The 23,433-nt window shown below is 41.7% G+C and overlaps 1 protein-coding gene across 4 annotated transcripts; it reads right to left on the bottom strand.

Moving 5' to 3' along the window:
• Positions 1–164: 164 nt before the first annotated feature.
• Positions 165–23,394, bottom strand: zzz3 (zinc finger, ZZ-type containing 3). Of its 4 annotated transcripts, none has more exons than XM_080907962.1 (12): positions 23,286–23,394; positions 12,100–14,236; positions 8,057–8,195; positions 7,688–7,835; positions 7,472–7,584; positions 6,669–6,740; positions 6,033–6,134; positions 5,492–5,587; positions 4,649–4,798; positions 3,382–3,516; positions 2,859–2,959; positions 165–2,245 (listed from the first exon to the last, which is right to left on the bottom strand). In XM_080907962.1, the coding sequence occupies exons 2-12, from the start codon at positions 14,169–14,171 to the stop codon at positions 2,101–2,103; spliced, it is 3,273 nt and encodes a 1,090-aa protein (XP_080764088.1). In that variant the 5' UTR covers positions 14,172–14,236; positions 23,286–23,394; the 3' UTR covers positions 165–2,100. The 4 variants fall into 4 exon arrangements, with proteins under 4 accessions (XP_080764088.1, XP_080764090.1, XP_080764091.1 ...); XM_080907964.1 differs by lacking the exon at positions 23,286–23,394 and adding an exon at positions 22,839–23,139; XM_080907965.1 differs by lacking the exon at positions 23,286–23,394 and adding an exon at positions 22,628–22,803.
• Positions 23,395–23,433: the final 39 nt, after the last annotated feature.

Below are 23,433 nucleotides of genomic sequence, written 5' to 3'. Positions count from 1 at the left end.
AATACACATCATTTTGAGCTTTTATTGCGCTTTTTCCCTTCTTGGGTGATTATCTAGCCATCCATATTTTTACTCATAACTTCTTTTCCTCATTTGTTAGAACTGTACTCACCACTTTATAAGCCAGCTAAAATTCAAGCCCTCCTAAGGGTCCCTTTGATTTATCAAAACGCTCAGGATTCAGGCTAGTTCATCTACTCTTGGTTCTGTGTGATCCCAAGCACAGAAGCCACACCCACCCGGTGTTCAAAACAGCCGTTTCAGAAGAAAGCTGGGTTTAAGGGTGTGTGAGGACTGAACCGTGAATCAACTAAAGCTATTCTAGCAGAGTCAAAATCAATTACTTAGTTCCTAAAAATGATGTGAAGAATTTGCTACCAGTTTGCCAGGGTTCAGGGTTTGATATAAAACTGAGAAAAACACAGATTAATCCTGCTGAGCCAAACTCAGGGTGACTTTGATGGCTGATAACAGAGGAAGCACGGATATAGAAAAACTTATTTTCACATACTTTTATTTCCACGGTTCTCCTAGCATTTTTTAACATTATTATTTTATTTTTTTACATAAGAACAGACTGTTATACACAGATATTGAAGCAGGGCAAAGGGGGTGAGGGAAAGAGACAAAAACCATACAAAATGGTGTCTACTCAAGCACAACAAAATCTATGTGTATAAAATTGTGTGGGTTGCTCCACTGTGGTGCACCAACCACTACCTCAATTATTTATCTTTTTTTAAATAGATTAATAAAAATACAATCTTTTAAATGGACCTTTAAGGTGGACTGCAAAATTAAAGATCTAGAGCCATGATGACTGGATCAATAAAGTAGGACAGTGTGGGTCAACGGAGCCACGCAGGAAGGGAGAAGTTGTGGCCAGGTTAAAGGTCCCTCCCCCACGCCAAAACAACAGCCTCTTTTTTTTTTTTCTCTTAAAAATGGCACACAGCATCTAGCGCTGGCTACTTTTCACCATACACTTGTACACTCAACATGATCAACAACGGCACACACTGGGGGCGGAAAAAGAAGAAAACAGGTGTTTGTTGTGTATTTTCCGTTCACACGCCTGCCTTCGGAAATGTTTGCTCTCCGTGCTGTAGTGCTTCTTGTTAGATATGTTTTAGTGGAGAGAGCAAAGGAAAGGGAAACAGATGAAAGTTTGTTATCTGTGTGTGTTTGAGAGGTGAAGGGGGTGTAGAGAGCAGCGTTTGTGTGACAGTGGTCGTGATGGCTCCATGCTGAAACATGGGAGCTCGATCCGTTTTAACACATACAGATTTGTCTGCAGAACAAAATGTGGATCTGCAGCCTGGGGAAAAAAAGAAGAAAACAAATGAAAACAAAAACAAAACAAAAAACACTGGCTTCAACCACAGTGTCTGCTGAACTTCACCTGCAGCACCCCAGACGTCTGCTGAGGACACCGCGGCTCATAAATACTCAATCTACGGATACCTAGCTAGAACATTTTCACTCTTGCATAACACAGAGACCACATACACGCATAAAACCACCTATGTGTATCTCAGTTGATGACTTCACAGTCCACTATGACGTGCTGGTTGGCCACCCATCACCATTAGGTGGCGCTTCACCAGACTGATCATCAATCCTCCAGTTTTGAAGCAGCACAGGGAGGTAACTGGAGGGCGATGGGGGGGAGAAACGGGGATACAGGACAGCCCTGCTGGAGTCACGGAGCTCGGGAATGTCGTGTGCCTTCTATTTTCTTTTTTTGTTTGTTTTTAAAAATAGTGTATCGTTTTCAAATCACGGATCCGTTGAATAACCTGGCTGAGGTTGAGCAGGGCTTCCCCCCCCCCCCCCTTTTCTTTATTTTTTCCTTTTTGAAATATTTATTGAGGAACCGTCATGGCCACCCTTTGCTCAAGTCAGGGAGGTCAGTTACCAACAGCCCCCCCACCAGCAGCACTGGTCTGCTCTGAGGACCCCGGCTGTCTGCCTGCCTAATGGCCTTCCTGCCTGGCGGCGGGTTAAGCGGTTATCTTGGACTTGAAGGATGGAGCCATGCACAGAGTGGCCTGTGGGATATGTGGAGAGAGCCTGAAGCTAGGGGTGCCTGGGACCCTGTCATCTGTTGGCTGGGAAGTAATTGGGGTCCAGGTAGTTGTAACCTGTGCTCTGCGGCAGGCAGTAGTCCCGGTCCAGGAAGGTTTCTGCCTGGTACACTGGCTCCAGGTGGTGGTTAGGCTTGTGGGTCTCAGTCTTGAACAAGCTGGAAGATAAGGAAATGATACTGTAAGAACCACATATAAGCAATTTTCCAGCAAGTACATTTACTTTGACATATTGGGTCTCACACTGGAAAATTTTCACTGAGTGCTGTTTCCCCATAGATTTATATAGAACTGGAAGCCTTTTTATAACTACACTGCCACTGTGGCAGTAGCTATTTAAAGAAATGCACGTTTAAGGCACTTCAGTACTGTCTTTCTTTTTTAGACCCACGAACTACAGCCATCTTGCGTTCCATCTACCATCTATGGTAACTACACGCCATCAGACAGGTAAATCACGTGTTGTACTGTGAGATTAACTTGTAGTGTACAAAAAGAAAAACATGCAAAGTCAATGATGACTGCAGGAACCTAAAAATGTTCTGTGGAAATCCTTAAAAAATGAAACAAAAATGGGGTTCAGTTTAAACTAGCTTTTAGTGGGGGGATGAATGTTATTTAGTGAATGGCATAACACAAACAAATGCAAAACATCCTGTGTTTTCATTTCCACCATGTTAAATGTGTTAAAATGTCAGCAATATTTTCATCATGGTGCAAAGCGACCAGCACTGTGTATGACTGTTTGGTAATAAAGGAAGTAGAGCTGACCAGTCGGAGCAGTTGGAGCAGAAGTCAACAGAGTTGTCAGGCGGACAGTCCTGACAGTGCCACCGCACACCCAGGATGGGCTCCATACCACAGACGTCACACTGCACAAAACAAACACAAACACAAACATATTCATCGTCCACAGAACACACTCCCACAAAAGTATGAACATATTAACACCTTCTCTACACTACAAACTTGTTTCTGAAGGCCTTGGAGTAATTAAAAGAATTATTATTCAACAATGCCATTAAAATGTGCACATTTCTTAAGTTCATTTTAAAGCTTTAGGCAGAACTACTTCCAATATTTCACAGCCTCCAGTAGTTCTATTGGGACCTGTTAAAATATAGTTGTTACAGTTTATTTATCGTCTTATGATAACACATTAAAAAATAAATATTTCCTCTGCCGCCAACTTGAATTTATTTCCCCCTCAGGGTGCGACTTAAATGCATAACATTTTGAGGGAACATGTATATGCAGATTCCTGATCTTAATGTCATCACGGCGCAGTCTTTACCTTATAGCCTATGTGCCGGATCTCAGTCTTATCCTCCTGGATCTCCTGGAGCTTCTGTTTTTTCAGACGTTTCAGCTGTAAAAGCTCTTTGTATTCTGGCAAACTTCTCAGCTCCACAGGTACACTCTCTTCATCCTGTTCAGACAAACAGGATGTTGTTTGACAGTCATCAGGAAAACCACGTACATAATATTTCCTCAACAACTCCAAGGATCTAATCTAGATGCTTTTTACCCTGCAGACTTATTTACAGCCCGCAGCGATCAGTCTAATTTTAGCTGGACACAAGCAACGTATCGATAAGAGAGTACATACTGTCTTTCAGCCTAAAGAACAAGAGTGAAAAACATGGTGTCCTTTACAAAGACACAGCTACCTCCAGCTATTTGTATGAAGAAAAGAATAAAGCAAACAAAATGCAGCGTTTTATTTTACAACAAAAGCATCACACTTCTATGTTTTGACAAGGAACAGCTTTGTGAGTCCAGTTAGGCTGCCGATGCACTTTCCCTCAGCAGACTTTCAATCTTCCTGCAAATGCGACCAAAATAAAAGACAAGCTGGTGAAGTGAGAAATTACTGTGACCCACGCTGGCAACACCTTTTTGACTTTACTCCATACCGGCGGTGTCAGAGGTTTCGTTAACGCGCTGATGGAGACGGTAGCCTGTGTACTCAGCAGGCTGCAGCGACCTGGTTTCACTAAAAGGTTACTGCCATCAAAGGCAAGAGAAAGAAATGTCAGCTCCTGGATAATGGCGAGCACCAGGAGTTGCGCAGTTCAAACAGAACGAAAGGAAAGTCTGGTCAGGTCCCCTGCTCTGATTTAGGCATTTTTAAACAGAACAAGCAGCCGTGATTAGAGTAAAAATCAAGAGTTAAATGCTTCCCTTCACCCAAATGTGCTAAAGTGGAGCTAAAAAGAACAGTCTCTAAAAAAGCATACGCACGAGAGCAGAAGAGGAACACAGGTGCAGTAATTTTATTTAAAACCGCTTTAAATGAACTATTCAGGTATAGAAACAAATTCCCAAAAGCCCGTAACACATGCTTTTAGCAGTCTTTATCCTACAGGTCACTGCTTACATGAGAAGGAAGAGGGTAAGACTGTAAACAGACAGAAAAGAGGAGGAGTCATGAGGTTCATTATGCAGTAAAGTGACAAATAAAATGGGAAGAATCAGTGAAAACATGATAAGTCACAAGAAAGAAAGAAAGACAATAAACCTTTGAAAGAAGAAAACACACTGAAAGACAAAAGACTGACCGAATCATCAGCCGAAGGGTCCTGCACACTGTTGTAATATGCTGAGCGTTCATCATCTTCATCCATGTAGACTGGAGGCTCGTAGGAGGTCAGGAAGGTGGACGGCCGGTACAGGTGTTTGTTAAGGTGATGCTGCCGCTTGCTGGATGCCTGGAGAATAAATAGGGTTCGTTAGAAGAGCGTAAACAAGGCAAATATAACAAGCAGTTAACAAATTAAGTATGTTTGTTGTCTCTAAACTACAGGGTTGTGCAATATGAATGAAATTAGCATTATACTATTATAAAACGCACCCCTGGTGGTTATAGTCTTGGTGTGGTAGTTCATTCAAAACCAGATATAATCAAATGTAATCATAATGTCCAATTTAAAATGGAAAACAACAGCTGTAACACAAGACAAAGAAAAGCTTTACTAAATGGCAAAAAAAAAATGAAGACAATCTTAGTTGATACTGTCAGCACATCTACAGTGATATCAGCATACGGTGGCTGAAAAGTACAGAGGGACTGCAGCACAGAAGAGATGTTTGAGGCAAACACGAAATGGATGACATTGCATTATTTGTCCACTTGAGAGCAATAAAAAGCTTCGTTTTCAACATCACGTTTTATCACCCTGTTCATATCTTTGCCAGCAGGCACAGAGTTTAATCCAGTCTCCAGCGAGCGCCACACAAACTCCCATTCTTATCATTAAAATACCATTTAACTGAAAGCTGATATGACAACAATGAATTAGTTACCCAGCATAAACTTTAATATTCAAAGGCAAAACCATTACTTTCAATGAGATTACTTATTCAGTATGGCTATGAGAGGGGGGGTGTAGTAATTGAGTTACCTTTTTAGTGTACATGCACAGGTTGGGTGTTCTTCCAGGCACAGGGATACCAGCTTTTGTCAGTTTGATGAAGTACTTTTGAACCCTACTGGCAACCTGGAAGGTTTTAAAAGGGAGATGGTTCTGTTAATCATTCCCAACTGAGGAGCAGCTGCTTGAAGCATAGGAGCTCTCTCTCTCTCTCTCTCTCTCACACACACACACACACACACACACACACACACACACACACACACACACACACACACACACACACACACACACACACACACACACACTCACACTCTCCAGGTACTTGTAGGGGGTGCAGTTAACATACAAGTCAGCCTGCCTTTTACCACTGACAAGCGTACACTTTTTCGATTTAACAGTTTGTTTTTTGCAATTTCAAAGTCACAACAGGACAATAAAAATAAAAGGAAAGATGCTTTTTTGAGCTTCTATGAGATCAAATCTTTTGGTGCATACATCTACAAATATTCTAAACTAAGCTGCTATAAAATGTAACTTAATTGAAGTTGATCCTCATTTTCTTCGTCACCTGTTTTGCTGTTCGATTGCCCAACTCATCAGCAATCTTCTGCCATCTTCTGGATTCGACTTCCTCAGGTGGGAATTTAACAAGAAGCTGCTCCAGTTTTCTCTATCAAAACACACAAAACATCAGGTTAAAATTATTGCTTCATTCTTTAATGTTTTTAATAAATCTAACAGGTGTTGACAAAAATCATGTTTTGTTTATTTGGTGGGGCGTTTTTCATTAGAGGGGATAAATGAAAAATACATAGAACTGATCACCTAATCATGGTAAATCTAAATTAAATCTATTCAATTCTATTTTATTTACATAGTGCCAAATCACAACAGCAGACACCTGAGGGTGCTTTATATTTTATGATGAAGTCCTACAATAATACAGAGAAAGCCCCAACAATCAAATAATCCCCTTTGAGCAAGCACTTGGCGACATAAAGTGCATAAATTAAGACGTATTAATAGCGCTGTACCAGTTTTAAACAGGTCTTAAGTATTTATTTTCTGAATTATGTTTGATTTCTATTTTACTTGCAAACATCCAGTTTTATGACGATCAACCTATAACAATCTAAACCACTCTTATGACAAATTGTTGCAGCGTGCTACAGAACATATGAGCTCTTACACTCTTGCTACCTACCTGTTCTTCCACAGTCCACAGCTGGTTAAATGTGTCGGGTTTATTTGGATGACAAATCCTCCCCCTGATCATCTGTCAAAGCACAAAAGTGGCAGCCATGTTAGAAGACTGACACAAGACAAAAAATAATGGGCACACCACCATTTGAAGAGCTCTTTACATATGAACTGCCTGGCACGCTGAGTCAGTCAGTTTGACAGAGAAAGCCTGGCTGTCAGATGTGACTTGAGATGTGTCATTGGGAGGATGCAGAAAAACACCAACTCTTTTGAGTGACAAACAAAATCCTGTTAGGATTCAGAGAGTGTAGTCTGAGAAAATGCTAATGTGTCTGCACAAAATAAACAGGGAGAGCAACAGAAATAATCAAGGAGTTGTTTTCTTAGTGCTAAGTGCTTTGCCACGTCTAATCCCAGCAATCAATTAAAAGTGAAACCTTGCTGCCGATACCATGTGGGAAAACACAAACACGCACACACAAAACAGAGGCTAAGAATAAGACTTAATCAGAGGAGTGGGGGAGAGGTGTGCTCCTCATGTTTCCATAGATACCATCCTTTGTGCTCACATGCGCTGCATGTTTAACTCTGCCAAGAAGTAAGAATATGAGGTTGGAGGAGGTGTAAAATAACGTGACGATTTGTAGGGTGACCTGCAGGAGATCAGTGACTCACCAGCTCCGGCTCTTAGAAACTGATGTCACAGAACCTGCACTAATGATATACTGGGAGATAACTGCAGCTGTGATGGCAGCACCTTGTGAGTGTTGTGCAGAATCTTTTAGTAAGGACACTGAGGTGTACCTGCGTTTGCCTGCCGTTCTCGGGCGCGTCACTTGTGGGTAGAGGGGAGTACATTGTGGAGGATTCACCTTCCTTCTTGGGCTCAACGGGACTTTTTGGTCGAAGAGGCAAACCTGGATAGGGAGAACAGATGTTTCCTTTGACAACAAGAAAGGAAAAAAAATGCACATACACTTGATAATCAATCTATTAACAGCTCAAGTCATTCACACGTGCCTTTGTCAAAGATCAACTTTAGCCGCCTGGTTTTCCGTTTCTTGTCGCAGAATTCTCTTTCAAAATCCCCGAGGCCTGAGGTGTACTGCTCCCAGGCAATGTCAGGAAGCTGGACAACATGCTGAGGACACGGCAAGCCTAGATTCACCTGAGGATCGCACAAATCAAGGGCCAAAGTCAAGTTGAATCTTTAGCCTAGTTTTACTAAAGCACATCACAACAGGAGAGGAAAAGACATCCACTATAGTCCCCCCCCCCCAAAAAAAAAAACTCTACTGGGAATGCTTTATACACTTGAATCTGCTACTTTTCTGCTGTGCACTTCCAGGCTTTGTGCACAGCACTTAGCTGCACCAAAGGCATTGTTACCCGTTTTTGCAGCTGTTCCACAAAGCTGATGGGATCGGCAAGCGCCTCTCTCTGATGACGCGCCAATGTTTCAAGGTCCAGGATGGCCTGCGTGCGCTGAGCCTCGAGAACTCCAATAGTCTGCAGCAGTCTCTGATAACTGACACAGTGGGGAGCAAGGTTAGGCAAGAGTAGAAGGAAGACACTGCTTACATTATTTAACCTGACACTTGCAATGCTGCAGTGCATCAAACTTTTAGACCACACACCATGCATAATTCAACAATGTTGCTGAGAACCTAAACAGTTGCACAAAACATGACCCATTTTCAAAAAGTTCCAACCTATTCTGCAAAGAAAATATAAACGGTATTACTGACTCCATCTATGTGATTATCACCACAGTGGCTGGAGACTATGCATCTTCTTAAACCAGATGCTATAGTAAAAGCCTAACAAGTGTAGAGTTACTGATCTAATGAAGCCCATTAGGGACTCTAACTGCACATCTCTCAGATTTCAGACCAGATATCAAAACCTGTGCATGACAAACATTTGGGTTTTGAAGCACTTCAGGAGCCTTGAGTGACCTTTCCTCTCACACTCTCTGGGGCAATGGGAGAACTGCAAACTGAGCTGTCAATGACTAATTGTGCTAGTGACTCAGAGTCCTTACAGTGCGAGCAGAGCCCCAGGAATTGACAGGAACGTGACAGCATCCTACACAGCTATAAAGTAATGCAGGTGCTCAGTGGAGCAGAGTGGATCAATCTCTACTAACACAACATGAATGAAAATCAATGCACAGGACACAATTTCGACGACAGAAGTCAGCTTTGTTTAAAGTTGTGTTGGGCTTCTTGGCTTGTACAGCATCCACTTAATCTATGCATCGATGAAAATTCAGTCTGTCTATGCATTAGTGGCATCAAAACTACTTTCTGTGATACTAAGCGACTGTGATTCAATGTATTAAAAAAAAGGAAAAAAAAAAATCTGCAAAAGAAAGCAGTGAGAAGATCCATTTTGAGGGAGACTTGGCTCTTCTCACCAAGTGTCCAGAGACAAGTCTGGTGTTCCATTGCCACCTACTGGGCCCGAAGTCCACTGACAAACATCACTGCCAAAGAAAAGCTGGCCTGTACAATATTAGTGCAATGTTAATGTCTGATAATTGAGAACAGGGATCTACTTAATATGTTTAGGACAGAGACATTCGTCAAAATCCACAAAACTGGTGCAAATATAAGATGTATGAATCAAATTTGTGCCAATTCTCCACGTTCAGCAACTCCAAAGTGCCTCGTCATGCCTTCCTAAAAATGACTCCTGGCTGCATTGATCGGAGGCTTTGAAATTCTCCTTACTCAGCACAACCAAACCTTGGCATGGCACCGAAACTTGATCAAATTATCAGGCAACACAAGAGCAGTGAAATCTTATTCTAAGCCACTATCCGAATATGAAACATTTACGGATATTAAGTGTTCAAAGACAAAAGAACCCCAGCAGATTATGTCTCAAAGTCCTCCTCTACCCCTCCTCCTGTGAAGATGTACAGCAAATCAGACGACCTGCCACAGCGCAGTTAGCAGAGCCTGACTGAGCGCGGCATGGGACATGTCCACCAACATAAACATCTCATCTTTCAGGACAAATAACAAAAAAAAAAAAAAAGAAAACCACAAACAAAGATCAACACTGAGAAATCCTTTCTCTAAGAAACAGCTCAACGTACCGAGAGAAGAGATGACAAGAAGCAATCAGCATAGTAATTTTACAATCTCCTCGGGCTTTGGAAGAGTGACAAGTGGCAGTTAATTCACACAATAACAGTCCCAGATTGAAGGTGGAAATTAACTGCTGAAACATGGGAAACCTAAACAATAAGGCGGGAGCTATAGTTAGACGTTCCCGCAATTACTGGTGGACATATTTAAGCATTCTGTCTGCGAGTTGGCGGTGTAAAAACCCACGAGCTTCAACAGTAATTCAGCTTGTAAGCTTGAAAGCAGACTTGTAATCTGCTTTCCAAAAAGACTGTTCAATGTTTTCTTTTCATTATATTTACAATGTATTGTTTGTTTGTTTTAAACTCTCCATTCTAACGTGTGATGCAACCAGGATCTTCACACAGACTTCTGTGGGTGTATTCATCTTTATTGCACTATAGTACAATTTCTGAGCTGTTTGTCACTGACTATGTTTGGCCCTTTTGCACTCAGAGGCTCCTCTTTGGTGTTTCCATACATTACTGCAGTACAAGATCTACTTTTGAAGGCTTATCTATACAATGTTTATATGTATTTTGTACATATCTTGTGTAAGAGTGATAAAAACCTCAAGCCAGAAATAGGTGAGATACACTGCCCTGCTATATTCTTATATATTTCATACAGACTTGAACAAGCTCCCCTATAGTTGAACAGGGCCTACATTGTGAATACTGCTGAGAATCGGGACTAGGGCTGGGCCATATCATACAGTTCATGGTAATACCGGTATAATGTTGGGCAACAATAAGGAAATGAAATATCGCAATAGAATACGGGTAAAACGTGCATGCGCAGTGCCTTTGTTTTCAGACGCACATGGCGGAAAAACCATGGCGGCGACGCAGAATGAGAAGGGCGAAAGCGGATCGTTGAATAAAAACGGATGAACCAGAATTGGTTTGTAAAAATGCTGCAACTTCACTGGTGTGGAACTGGTTCAGCTTTCGTCCGTCAGATACACAACAAAGCACTATTTTTGGTAGAGCATGCTAGCGGGCCGTCGTTATTACCGTGTTTTTTGGAAAATACGGCACACTTAAAATCAATCCTTTGATTTTTCTGAAAATCGACAGTGCCCCTTATAATCCCATGTGCTTTATGTATGAATTCTGTTTGTGTTTACTGACCTTGAAACGATTTTATGTACACGGCGCTCGAAAATCTGTCAAATGTTTCAGTACGACTTTGCTAAGCTACGAACCCGCACCGCTTGATGGATTGTCGGAGCACTACGGCTGTCGTAGGGAGGAGCCTCGCGGAGTGATACGTACTGTGCTTCAACATAATATTACCGTATTGTGTGTGTATAACCTCTTTTTAAGTTTTGTGGATATTATACATGGTTATGCTGAGGACATGTCGGCCAGTTTCCACTGGAAATGCCTTTTGGTTAAACTGTCAGCCAGGAATTTGCATTTGCACTGTTACGTTTTTATATAACTTTGATGCACATAAAAAAAACAGCTGCTTGTTTAAGTGAAAATACATTATTAGTGCAAAAAACCCCATCAAAGTTGTGGAGTTGTAAAGTATTTTGTCTAGTGTCAATTATATCGCCAGTTATATCGTTATCGCAAATTTTCAAATGTATATTGTGATAAATATTTTTGGTCATATCGCCCTGCTCTAATCGGGACCATTTTTATTCGTTTAGCCTTTTTACCTAACTGTTCTTTATTTATTTTTTTGTTTGTTTGTTTTTTGATGACTACAAAGCATATTTGTAATTTAAGATATATAGTAACCACCCTGCTCTTTTTCTGACTGTTAATTCACATATATATAGGGTATAGGGTTCAGTTACATGTTCTGACTGGATCCTTTTCCTATGTGATAACACAAGTACAAGTTACCCTAGCCAGGCAAAGGTTAATTATTCATCCTTGAAGGAGAAACGAAGGGTTATTGAAATCATTAACAGAAAAGGAAGAAAAATATTGCTCTACTTGTCAAATCTTTGCCTTTTTAAAAAAAAAAAACTAAATAGTGAAATTTTTACCTATTCAGACCTCAAATGTATCAAGCCAGGGGGTTAGAGGTTTTCAATAAGGAAAGGTCATAGGGTCACTTCACTTTAAAGAGTCAAAATCCAAAAACAGTTTTCATATTATTTGTATATAAACTTAAAAATGCTGAAGCATTAAAAACATTAGAATAATCTTGGAAAAGAAAAACCCTCAGTACTTCAAATGCATCGCTGGTTGATCAAAAATATATTGATAAACATTTGCAAGAGCTACATCAACAACAGATTAAGAGAGCACAATCCACAGGGGAGCTCCCACATACTCTTTGTTGTGTTTAAGAGCCAAGTGGTCCGACTCGAAGTAATACACGTCTGGCTCCTCTTCCTCCTCCTCCTCCTCCTCCTCCTCCTCCACAGCCTGGCTTTGTGTCAACTCCTTGCTGTGTTCGGCCTCTTTCCCCTCTATAAATCCACCATCCTCACCACCTGCCCTGTCCCCAGGATCCCCAGACACCGGCTCCTCATTGGAGTGGCCAATAGAGTCTGAGGGAGCTGGCTCTTCCACCATAGGGCAGTCCTCCTCCTCCAGCCCAACCACCACCTCCCCCTCTTCCCTCAAGGGACCATTGTCTCTGGGAGGAGAGCTGGGCTTGGAGGAGCAAGCTTTTCCACTGGACACAGCCCTTCTGGGTGAAGTCCGCCGAGTGTATCTGTGTTCATAGAGCTCTGTGAAAGAGGTGGATGTGCTGGAAATAGAAGGGTTGCACTCTGGCTCTGTGGGGGAAGGGGGTGTTGTTAGTGGGGATGTGGTTTCTCCTGAGTTGCTGTTGTTGTTGTGGATTGGACTACTGTTCATATTAGTGGTGGAGAAGGAGGTGGAGGCAACAGATTCCTGCACTGGTGTCAGCAGCCGTCCATTCGTGTCGCTCTCGCTATCCATCACCTGCTCCTCATGAGCCAGACAGAACGAGTCACCTACTACGTCAACCTCCATCTCCTCCACTTCCTGCTCCTTGGCCACTATCAACTCAGGGACAGAATCATCCAGAACACCCTCAGATATTGGTGCAGATGAGGATGGCAATTCTCCTGAGCCAGAAACCTCCATATGCCCAGGGACAGAGTTTCTACAAGGCACAGCGGGATCAGGGGATGAGGGAGTCCCTGTCTGACTGCCGTTGAGCAGGGACGAGAAATTAGTATCAGGGGTAGGATTTGAACTAGACTTTTCACCAAGCGTGTTTGATTCCTCTGTGTTATTTTCTCGGAGTCCATTAGAAGCTTTGTGGGCATTTGGGAACTGAGAGGCCCCATCACACTCCACATGACCATCCTCTGCATCGTCCCCTGTGAGCCCACCTTCCTGTTTACTGAGGATAGGTGAGGCAGGAACTGTGTTAGCAAAGTTCTGGCTGGGTAATTCCTCACAACTGTTGTCCTTGCTAAGCTCTGGGACTGAGTCAGGACTTTCGGGTTTCACAAGCTCAGGGTCCTTCTCCTGTCCCTGAGACTCTCCAGAGCGAGAGCATCGCTTGGCCCTTTTAATTTGAGGAGAGGCATCCCGCGCCCCGTTCCCTCCATCACAGTTCTCTGACTTTTCAGGGCTAATGTCTTTTTCTAAACATGACTGGCCTCGCTTCCTGGAACTGGTCCATTGATCGGCCTCTACCAGAGAAGCATCAGAGTGAGTTACATTTCCCTGCAACAAGGCCTGTTGTTGGCCATCCTGCGAATAAGTGTCCGGTGTCTCATCATGCTTTGTCTCCTGTTTAGCATCCTGCTTTGACTCCTGCTTAACGTCTTGGTTTGACTCCTGTTTTGTCTCGTTTTTTGATTCCGGCTTGACGTCCTGTTTGGTGACCTGCTTCGACTCTGGCTTGACGTCCTGTTTGGCGACCTGCTTTGACTCCGGCTTGGTATCCTGTCTGGGAACCTGCTTCGACTCCGGCTTGACATCCTGTGTGACGTCCTGCTTCGACTCCGGCTTGGTGTCCTGTTTATTGTCCTGCTTCGACTCCAGCTTGACGTCCTGTGTGACGTCCTGCTTCGACTCCGGCTTTGTGTCCTGTTTGTTGTCCTGCTTCGACTCCGGCTTGGTGTCCTGTTTGTTGTCCTGCTTCGACTCCTGCTTGGCGTCATGCTTCGATTCCAGCTTGGTGTCCTGCTTGTTGTCCTGCTTCGACTCCTGCTTGGCGTCATGCTTCGATTCCTGCTTGGTGTCCTGCTTGTTGTCCTGCTTCTTCTTGGGCGAACGGGCCCTTGGCAGTGGAGACACTGAGGTCTCCTCTGGCTGGGCGATGCTGCGGTTCCTGAGGGTTCGACCACAAAAGTTCTCATCCAATCCATTGAGCCCCACTGATGACCTTGTGACGCGCGAGGAACGGGATGCGGCCATACTATGGCGAGTGCCTACAGTCTCCTCATCTTGGTGCTCTCTCCTCTGCAGCCAAATGCGGGCACCTGCAAGATACACATGGAGAAACTTGCACTTAAATGTCAATCTAACAACTGAAAGCTATAAACATATGCAGCTCACTGTTGCATTAACATCACAGTTTTCAGTTTGACTGGTTTCACTGGACTTGCATGCTAAAAATGAATGCATGAACAGTACCCTGTGGTGTTTCAAACAGAAGCATGTACCAGAAGGCCTTTGTTAAATACCACTCGGGTCATTGCTCACACCAGAGGGGTATTGATTTATTCTGTCATTGTAGCTAAGCAACACCTTCTGTCCACAGGCAAATCTAGATGTCTTATACCAGGTCAGTACACAGGGAATAAATTCAAAAAGGGGGGGAGATCTTACACTCGCACAAGGAAACAATCATGTCAGATGTTCCTTTGTGCCTAAATGATCAATCAGTCTGTACACACGCCTCAAATGGCACAGCTTTGAGGCTCATTTGTATGTGACTACAGCTCAGCAAGCATTTTAAGATATGAAAAGACCACAAGCACAGAAACAAGGCGTTTAAAAAAAAAAATCCATCACACAGATTGTGTATGTCTGTTACAGCAAGGGAATATGTATTTCCTCCTTGCAGGCATTTCTGTTTTTTGTCACAAGTAAAATAAATGTAGTTTAAAGGTTGACTGATTTCTGACACTATAATTCTCACATCCAATTCAACAGAGATAACACTGCAGACACTGTTTTGTCATCATACACTGCAGGCCATTTATCTCTTCATAACAGGTGTGCCAACAGGCTGCTATCCTTCCAAAACTTATCACAACATACAAAAATTAAAATTCTCTGGGAACAAAAATTCTACATATAAACCATCATCTGCATATAAATGGAAAGCCATTTTGTGCCTTTTAAAAATAGAGTAAAGGGGGGGATGAGATATAGGGAGAAAAGCAGAGGTCAAAGTATTAATCCCTGTGGTACCCCACATGAAACTAAAGCTGAGGATGATCTGAAATCCAAAGGACTTGCACAAAACGTTCTCTCAACCAGGTAAGCCCTAAACCACTGAAAAGCAGTACCACGAATACATAGTTCATAGTACCGTCAGTAGCTAGTTATTACACATGTAATATTACACATCAGGCAAAGTGTCTTCCTAAAGTCTACCCATATTTTTTTCTCCATATACAAGAAAAAGTCTCAAATCATCTTAATATTTCTCTTCACCTCTCTCTGATGTGATCCATTTGTGTGGGTGATGGCTGACCCGCACTATATTGAAAATACAATAGCAACTCATCTGCAACTAAATGGTAAATGAGCTGGTTCTTATACAGTGCTTTTCTACTCTACTTGAGCACTCAAAGCGCTTATACACCCAATTACGCACATTTGTACAAGCACTTTTTCTACGTAAAAGTGGGGTTTTTTAATCTAACATTCAGCCCCTGATTATCTGGTGACTGCAATGAAAAAAAATCTGTTTGCTGTCGGATTGCAAGTAGCTGCGGCAACCAACTGGTCACCCAGAGACTGAACCTCAACCTCTAGGCAATCCCTTATGGCTGCAAGTCGATTACAAAGGTAACCTATCTCCAAACAAATTGTCGTCTGACTCTCACTGACTGGAATCACTCTCAAACAGACTAAAGTGCAGACACGGAAAACTGGAGACCCGACAGCCAAGTATTCATTCCTGTAATCCTTCTTCCAAGTTCACCACCTGGTGCACATGGATAGTTTGTGCATTATAATGTAAATTACCAAATTTCACATGGACCCTAGCAGACTGTCATACAGTTCATGAATACAGACAGATTCCCAACACATTGCAATCAGCCTGAGTCAGTCTGCACTGATGGGCAAAACTTAACTGTTTGTAGTCTGATAGTATCCCTATATAAAAGCAAGACTGCCAATCACCGATATCATTTTGTAGTTAAATTGCCATCACACAGCAACTATGTCACAATTTGTAGAGGTATTTATTAACGTGTTTTAAATCTATGAGATTCTGAATGATTTTTAATGTGAATTTCTCTGTATATAGATGGCAACGGATTTGCCATTTTCACCAATTTATCACAGTGAACTGTTGTATTGTCTCAAACAGATTTCATGTAAATGCTAACTTGACCCAATTGATTCGCAAATTTATAGCAGACTTGTTGCTCTTTTATCATCATTTTGATTGAGTAAAGTTGCTTCGAAGACTGCAATCAACTGTGAGTGGTTGCAGACGTCATCATCATCTTTGAAGCAATTCCACGGCAGCAAGATCAGAAGTTCATTGCACACAGCTGCAATAATTTTAGTCATGCTGCAGTCTCCAACCACTGTTTTTTCACAGGTGATTGCAACATGAGGGAAAAGGAGAAACTAGTGCCACTATTAGGGAGTTAGGAAAATAATGGTTGAGTCGAGCCTGATGTTATATTAAACATAAAGAATGATTCCCAGCCTCTTCCTCAGGCAGGCCATCGTTTTAATTTAACACTGATATCAGCAGAGACCCAAAGCATCGCTATTAAATCAGTAATACAAAAAACTGGATCACTGCATCTCTAATAAATTCACACATATAGACAGCTAGTTCTTGTTTCTCTCAGCATTTTTTTTTTATGAAGCATATTGCATAAAGATCATGGAAACAAATTAATACAATTTCTCTCTCATATATCTAACAAAAGTCATGGAAGCATTGAAAAAAACAACAACGAAGGAGCTTTCAAATTGTAATTACAAAAACAGTTTACACTAGATTATGTTGTCTTACAAAGTTATTAAAACAAAATAAGTCAATTAACTCCACAATCAACAACTTCAAAAAAAACCCAAACCAAATACATAAATACCTTACTCTAAGTACAAAGTATTAATAATCAAGTTATAATTGCCCACAGAAAAATGCAGCTAATGAAAGGGAGATTGTAAAGTTCCTGCTCCAGTTAGGAGACTTGCTGCTGACACATCCTCTGCATCATGGTCCAACTAATAAATCTAACCACAAGGACAATAAAAACAACATGTTAGAGGTCATATTAAAGTGACATTCAGCAAGGTATGATCTCACTGGATGTCCTTTTATAGATGATGGGAAACAGTAGTAGCCATATATCTTGGGGACAAATCGCATCAATTAGCGCCATGGACGAGGTGCTCATTTACATTAATTCCCAGTACATCAAACTGTGAGCCGACCTCCGTCAAAACTGATTTAAAAGCTCCTTGTCTCCCATACTCGGACAGTCCCTCCCTTTTCCCACACTGTGCTAACACAGCACCATCAAAGCCACAGAGGCTACTCCGGCTACAAATACATTTTGATAATACTCCTTCAGGGAGCTAACAATAGTCACCTGAAATGAACACTACCACATGCACATATTACTCACACTCTGCTAAAGAGCCCAGCTGAGAAAACTAATGTGATTTGTCCATGCATAAAATAAAAGAGAAAGAAAAGCAGAAAACGGGGAGGAGGAGGAGCAGGTTTTTTTCAGACAGAGCGCTCACCCTTTGACTCAACACGACAAAACTAATTAAGCCGGCTCATCTAACCTGCTCCCAAAAACTAGGAAAGCTAATCACTACATCAAAAATAATTAGTGCTACAGCTGGGCTGAATAACTTTATAAAACATTTGATCACACTTCCACCTTCCTAATAATTAACACGTTCCTGGCTTAACTCACAGGGCCTATCTTAATAGTTAATATTAAGTTCAATGTTGCATTCGGGTACCAGATTCCACAGTTATTAAATTAAAGTCGTCATTACATTGTAAATCTGACTAGCCTGCCCAACATCAGGTTCAAACTACAGTCAGACATGCCTAGCAGAAGTGCAATGACTGGAATGTTATAAAATCAGGTGACTTGCGTATTTTCCCATCCCGGCTGTTACCGAGTGGGTACAGACGAAGGCGTTCTAGAGTAACAAACATTAAACATCCTCAATGACATGACTCTCCTTGGCTGTGGAGCCTGTAGTTAGCAGGCATTAAACTACTCGCCACAACAGTGATTTCCTAAAGTATAAACACTGTGCAAGTTAAAGTGTGTTTATTTTATTTAAAAGGGACATTAACATGAGCAAATGAGACACATTTAGACGGCTTGTTTCATTTTCATCTGCAGTACCCAGCAGGCTAACTGCATTTAGAGAGAGCAAACAAAAACAAACAGAAAAGAGCAAGAATTATTTGAATGTTAAAAGATGTTACCATATAACATATTAAACGAACGTTAAAGATCATTTACAAAACAGCACAGACAGAAAACAACACAAACATGACTACTGAACCAGAGGCGGTGTCACCGTTACAATGACACCACTTCCTATTATGACAGCATTTTTGATTATCCAGGAAACAGTGATTTATAAAAAGTATGTTAGTCAGTTCTGTGGGTATAGTATTCCAGGTATGTGCTGCTCCATAAGAGAAAACAGTCTGCCCAGAAACACTTTCTCAAAAAATACAAAAACAGTTTAGATCAGTAATTGCAAAAACTAGCAAATATAAATAGATTTATAGGAGACAGAAATTCACAGATTGTTTATGTTGCAGGGTTCAACATAACCAATGGCTCTATGGCCCGGGGCCAGTAAATATATCTGATTAGTCAGCTGCTGGTCCATTTGAGTGTTTCCATCACAGCAAAATGGATGAAGCAAACATTTGATTGTCCATCTTTTTTTTTTCTTAATGTCAGTATTTTCCCCTTGTAGTCTAAAACAGTGGCTTTCAAACATTTTATGACCAAGTCACACCAAAAGGCAAGCCTTCATACCATCTGTACTATCTTCCAGTTGTCTTTTAAGTTGTATACTGTCAGATGACAGCATTCTGGATACCACATTTTCAGCATCTGCAACTACAAGACACCTACGATTTAGATCATTCCTTTTTTGTGCGAAAAGAACCATGCATCACAATATAGTTGACACAAAATCCCAAGGCACACCTGGATTTGTCTCAAGGCAAACTAATTGGGAGTAGGGCTGGGCCATATTATACCGTTCACGGTAATACCGGTATAATGTTGGGCAACAATAAGGAAATGAAATATCGCGATAGAATATGGGTAAAACATGCATGCGCAGTGCCTTTGTTTTCATACGCACATGGCAGAAAAACCATGGCGGCGACGCAGAATGAGAAGGGCGAAAGCGGATCGTTGAATAAAAACGGATGAACCAGAACTGGTTTGGAAAAATGCTGCAACTTCACTGGTGTGGAACTGGTTCAGCTTTCGTCCGTCAGATACACAACAAAGCACTATTTTTGGTAGAGCATGCTAGCGGGCCGTCGTTATTACCGTGTTTTTTGGAAAATATGGCACACTTAAATTCAATCCTTTGATTTTCTGAAAATCGGCAGTGCCTCTTATAATCCTGTGTGCCTTATGTTTGAATTCTGGTTGTGTTTACTGACCTCCAAACGATTTTATGTACATGGCGCTCGAAAATTTGTAAAATGTTTTAGTACGACTTTGCTAAGCTGTGAAGCCACACCGCTTGATGGATTGTCGGAGCATTACGGCTATCGTAGGCAGGAGCCTCGCGGAGTGATACGTGCTGTACTTCAACATAATATTACCATATTGTGTGTTTATAACCTTCTTAAGTTTTGTGGATGTTATACACGGTTGTGCTGAGGATATGTCGGCCAGTTTCCACTGGAAATGCCTTTTGGTTAAACTGTCAGCCAGGAATTTGCATTTGCACTGTTACATTTTTATATAACTTTGATGCACATAAAAAAAACAGCTGCTTGTTTAAGTGAAAATACATTGATGATTTTATTTGCACTAATAAAATTGCGGAGTTGTAAAGTATTTTGTCTCGTGACAATTATATCGTCGGTTATATCGTTATCGCAAATGTTCAAATGTATATCGTGATAAATATTTTTGGTCATATTGCCCTGCTGTAATTGGGATTCACTGATATAAAAGTGTAATACTAAAGGAAGCATATGAAGCTATTAAAAGAATGCAGAGCTTGTTAGTGCCACAGGAAAACACTGAAGGCGGCTATGACTGTGAAGCAGTCGTGAAGCTGAACCTTCACACATTTGCAACTGAAAATAGAATTGTGCACAAGCTAAAATACATTTCAAGGTTAAAATTATATAAGGTTCATTCCAACAAGTGCTTCTTTTTTCGGTAAAAAGGTTGATGAAAACAGTCATTATAACACAGGTGTAAATTATGGTGGAGCTGCAGCTTCTACACACACCCCAAGAAGCAAATGGGCAGTGTTTGCTTCCGTGGTGGAGCCTATACCTCCTAACATTTGTTTTAAAGGTTTTGTTAGCACCTACCCAAAACAGAAATCTATAAATTCTGCAATATTTTATAAATTAAGCTACTCAGCCATATATAAAAATATTAAAGCTTAAAATGTCTGTCGTTCCCCAGGGTACATCACTGTGTTAACTTTTGCTGCAGACCAAACCTGCTTGGAAGCAGTTTTTGATGGAGATTACAAATGAGCGTGTGTAAAATTGCCACATACTGACAAATAAATCCTACAGAAAATAGGATCACCACTCCTGGAAGAAACCTGAGACCGCAGGGTAAAGATAGTCTGAGGGTCTTAAGTTTTTCAAGAGCCCTGATAAGAATCAATAAGAAATATAAGTTACCAGAATCAACTTTAGTCATGCTTTTTTCCCCATTGCGACAACTGTTAAATGATTCTATTGTTCTATAAGTCTTAATTATATAATCCTTATATAGAACACCAACTTGTACTTATTAACCTTAAAATAAAATCTGAGAAGGATGAGCCTACTTTGAATTTATGTTATTTATTTTGTACTTGCTCTTAAACAATTAAACACCACAGAGGCTGCAGCTGTAAAAATAAGGCTATAACTTTCCTGCTTTCCTTAACTTTCCTTTCCTGCATGTCTAACATAAGAATTTAATGGAATATGCAGTAATCTGTCAGAATCTCATGTGTTAATGACATAGCCACAATGCTGATGTGTCTATTAACTTACACGGTTACCATTTTTCCAATTTTCCTTCCATGCTTCAATTAGGCTAGACTTTATTAATACAAAAATCAGTGGCTGTGCTGACAGCAGACCTGTCCGTGTTTGCGGCTGGTCAGACGCTGCTGCCGCCGCCGTACCTTTCTAGGGAAAGGAAACTCTTTTATAGGATGCTTCGAGCTTTTATACCCACCTTTTTATACCCACTTGAAAAAAAGATTTTTTTTTTGGTGATAAACCACTCTGTGACTAAACTGCTCATAAGTCATGCCAGCATTACAGCCATTATATCAGATTAAGAGCCACAAGAAGACACTGTTTTGGTTAATTTGCATTTTCTCTCTCTAGTATATGAGAGAGTAGACTCAGCCAAGGATACATGGTTGGGATTCATGTTTGCTTCCTATATAAACATTTGACTGTGATGCATTCTTCTCCATGAAATAAGATGTATTAATCTCTTGATCTTTCTAGAAACACACCAGCCATTAAACCCACAGCTGCCAATTTACCACAGTAAGGTGTGACAGTGTTATTTACAGTACTAACACCATATTGCAATGTACAGTCACCGATCTTGACACGCCGAGATCAATTTGTACTCACAGATATCCAGAGCATAAGCAAAGATTTTGAGTGTGAAAGACATTGTATGTAATTAGAGGACCCATGTGTTACTGTACTCTCAAATCAACCCACTTCCTGCCCCTCTCTAAAACGCTTGTTTGGTTGTAGAGTTATGTTAACACGTGGTGTTTTTGCCTGCACTGTCTTGACAGATGTCTCATTTGCCATCACATAAAGAAGCACTGCTTTCACTAAGATAGCAAGCCTGTAAACTCCCAAAGCTGTGCACTAATAATAAACACGCAACTCACGAGCAAACTCAACTGTTAGCAAACCAGCTAATCTAAACGTGGGTAACAGAGTTTGGTATGATGCATGTGTTTTCCGATAAATAAACGAGCTCTGTGCCATTTTACCGTCCTGCTGGGCTCATCGTCTCCGCTGCCGACCTGAAGTTCAGCACTTCCACTGGGCCTACTGGCAACCAAACATCCGCGAAGTGGTGCTGGTGCACATTCCGATGAGAATCGCTCAAATCCCTACATCTCAGCTAAATCAACTGCCGCGAGCTCCAAGCCCACGAAGTTGGGAGGCACGAGGATGCTGTTTAAACTGACGACGAGACTGGACGGGGGCGCAGCAACAGCAGCAGCACGTGCCAGCCGGCTGAGTTGAAGACTAGTTTTTGCAGCAAAAAAAAGTTCACGATTAAAACTCACGACCACACGTCTGGACAGAAACAACCCAGTTATTTCACAGGGAGATTGCGAATTAGCTAAACGTTAGCATGCTCCAACTTCCAAGCAGACCTCAGTTGACCTAGCATGCCGTTTAGCGGGCTAACCATACAAAACTAACTTACCGTTAGCTCTCGGGGGTTAATTTAAAATATATATATATATATTTTAACACTTGAGACACCAAGCCGCAGGCTGTGGCACCAGCAAAATTAAATTATAAATTATTATACACGCTCCCTGTGACACTCAACGGACAAGTGTGCTGCAGTCTAACGGAACATTTTCCCCTCTTTCTGTTGTGCTCGACTAGTTAGCCAAGTTGGCTAACGTTACCTGTGCTAGTTCTCCCGTTAAGAGAAGAATCGTGGCGATTCCTGATGAAGCCCCTCTATTACTGACACCTAGCACATGCTAGCTAGCGCGACATCGGACAGGGGCGTTAAAGCCACAAATAAGACAGCACGTAGATGGAAGAAATCGCCGCTAACACGTTTTCGCCGAGGTTTATATGTCCAGCACTGAGAAGTAGCATGATTAGCAACCAAGCACTTGGTAACCAGCTAGCAGCCGAGGCTAGCCGCAGCAACCTGGCATTAGCTCGGCGAGCTAGCTGATTGTTCCGCGCATAACTTTGCCGATGTATTTGTGTACTGCCAGCAATGGCGGTCACACACATTTTGAGTGGGCTAATAAATTCAGGTTCTGTCGTTTGCTCCACCACAAGCAACGAACTGGAGGCACACTTCTAAACAGCTTTTGTAGCTTAAGAATTACACATACCTCACTTCCGTAAATTTGCTGCACGCTCGGCCGCAGCCATGTTTTCAATCCAGTCAACTAGTCGGGGTGTGTGAGCAGCAAGCGCTCTCTCGTCAAAATGCAACACTATCCTGTACATTTTTAGAGTGCCTCTCACTCTGCAACATTT

Source organism: Rhamphochromis sp. 'chilingali' (genome assembly GCF_963969265.1).
Source record: "Rhamphochromis sp. 'chilingali' genome assembly, chromosome: 16".
NCBI classification, from domain to species: Eukaryota; Metazoa; Chordata; class Actinopteri; order Cichliformes; family Cichlidae; genus Rhamphochromis; species Rhamphochromis sp. 'chilingali'.
The sequence above is the reverse complement of the archived record's forward strand: the minus strand, read 5'-3'. Positions and strand labels throughout refer to the sequence as shown.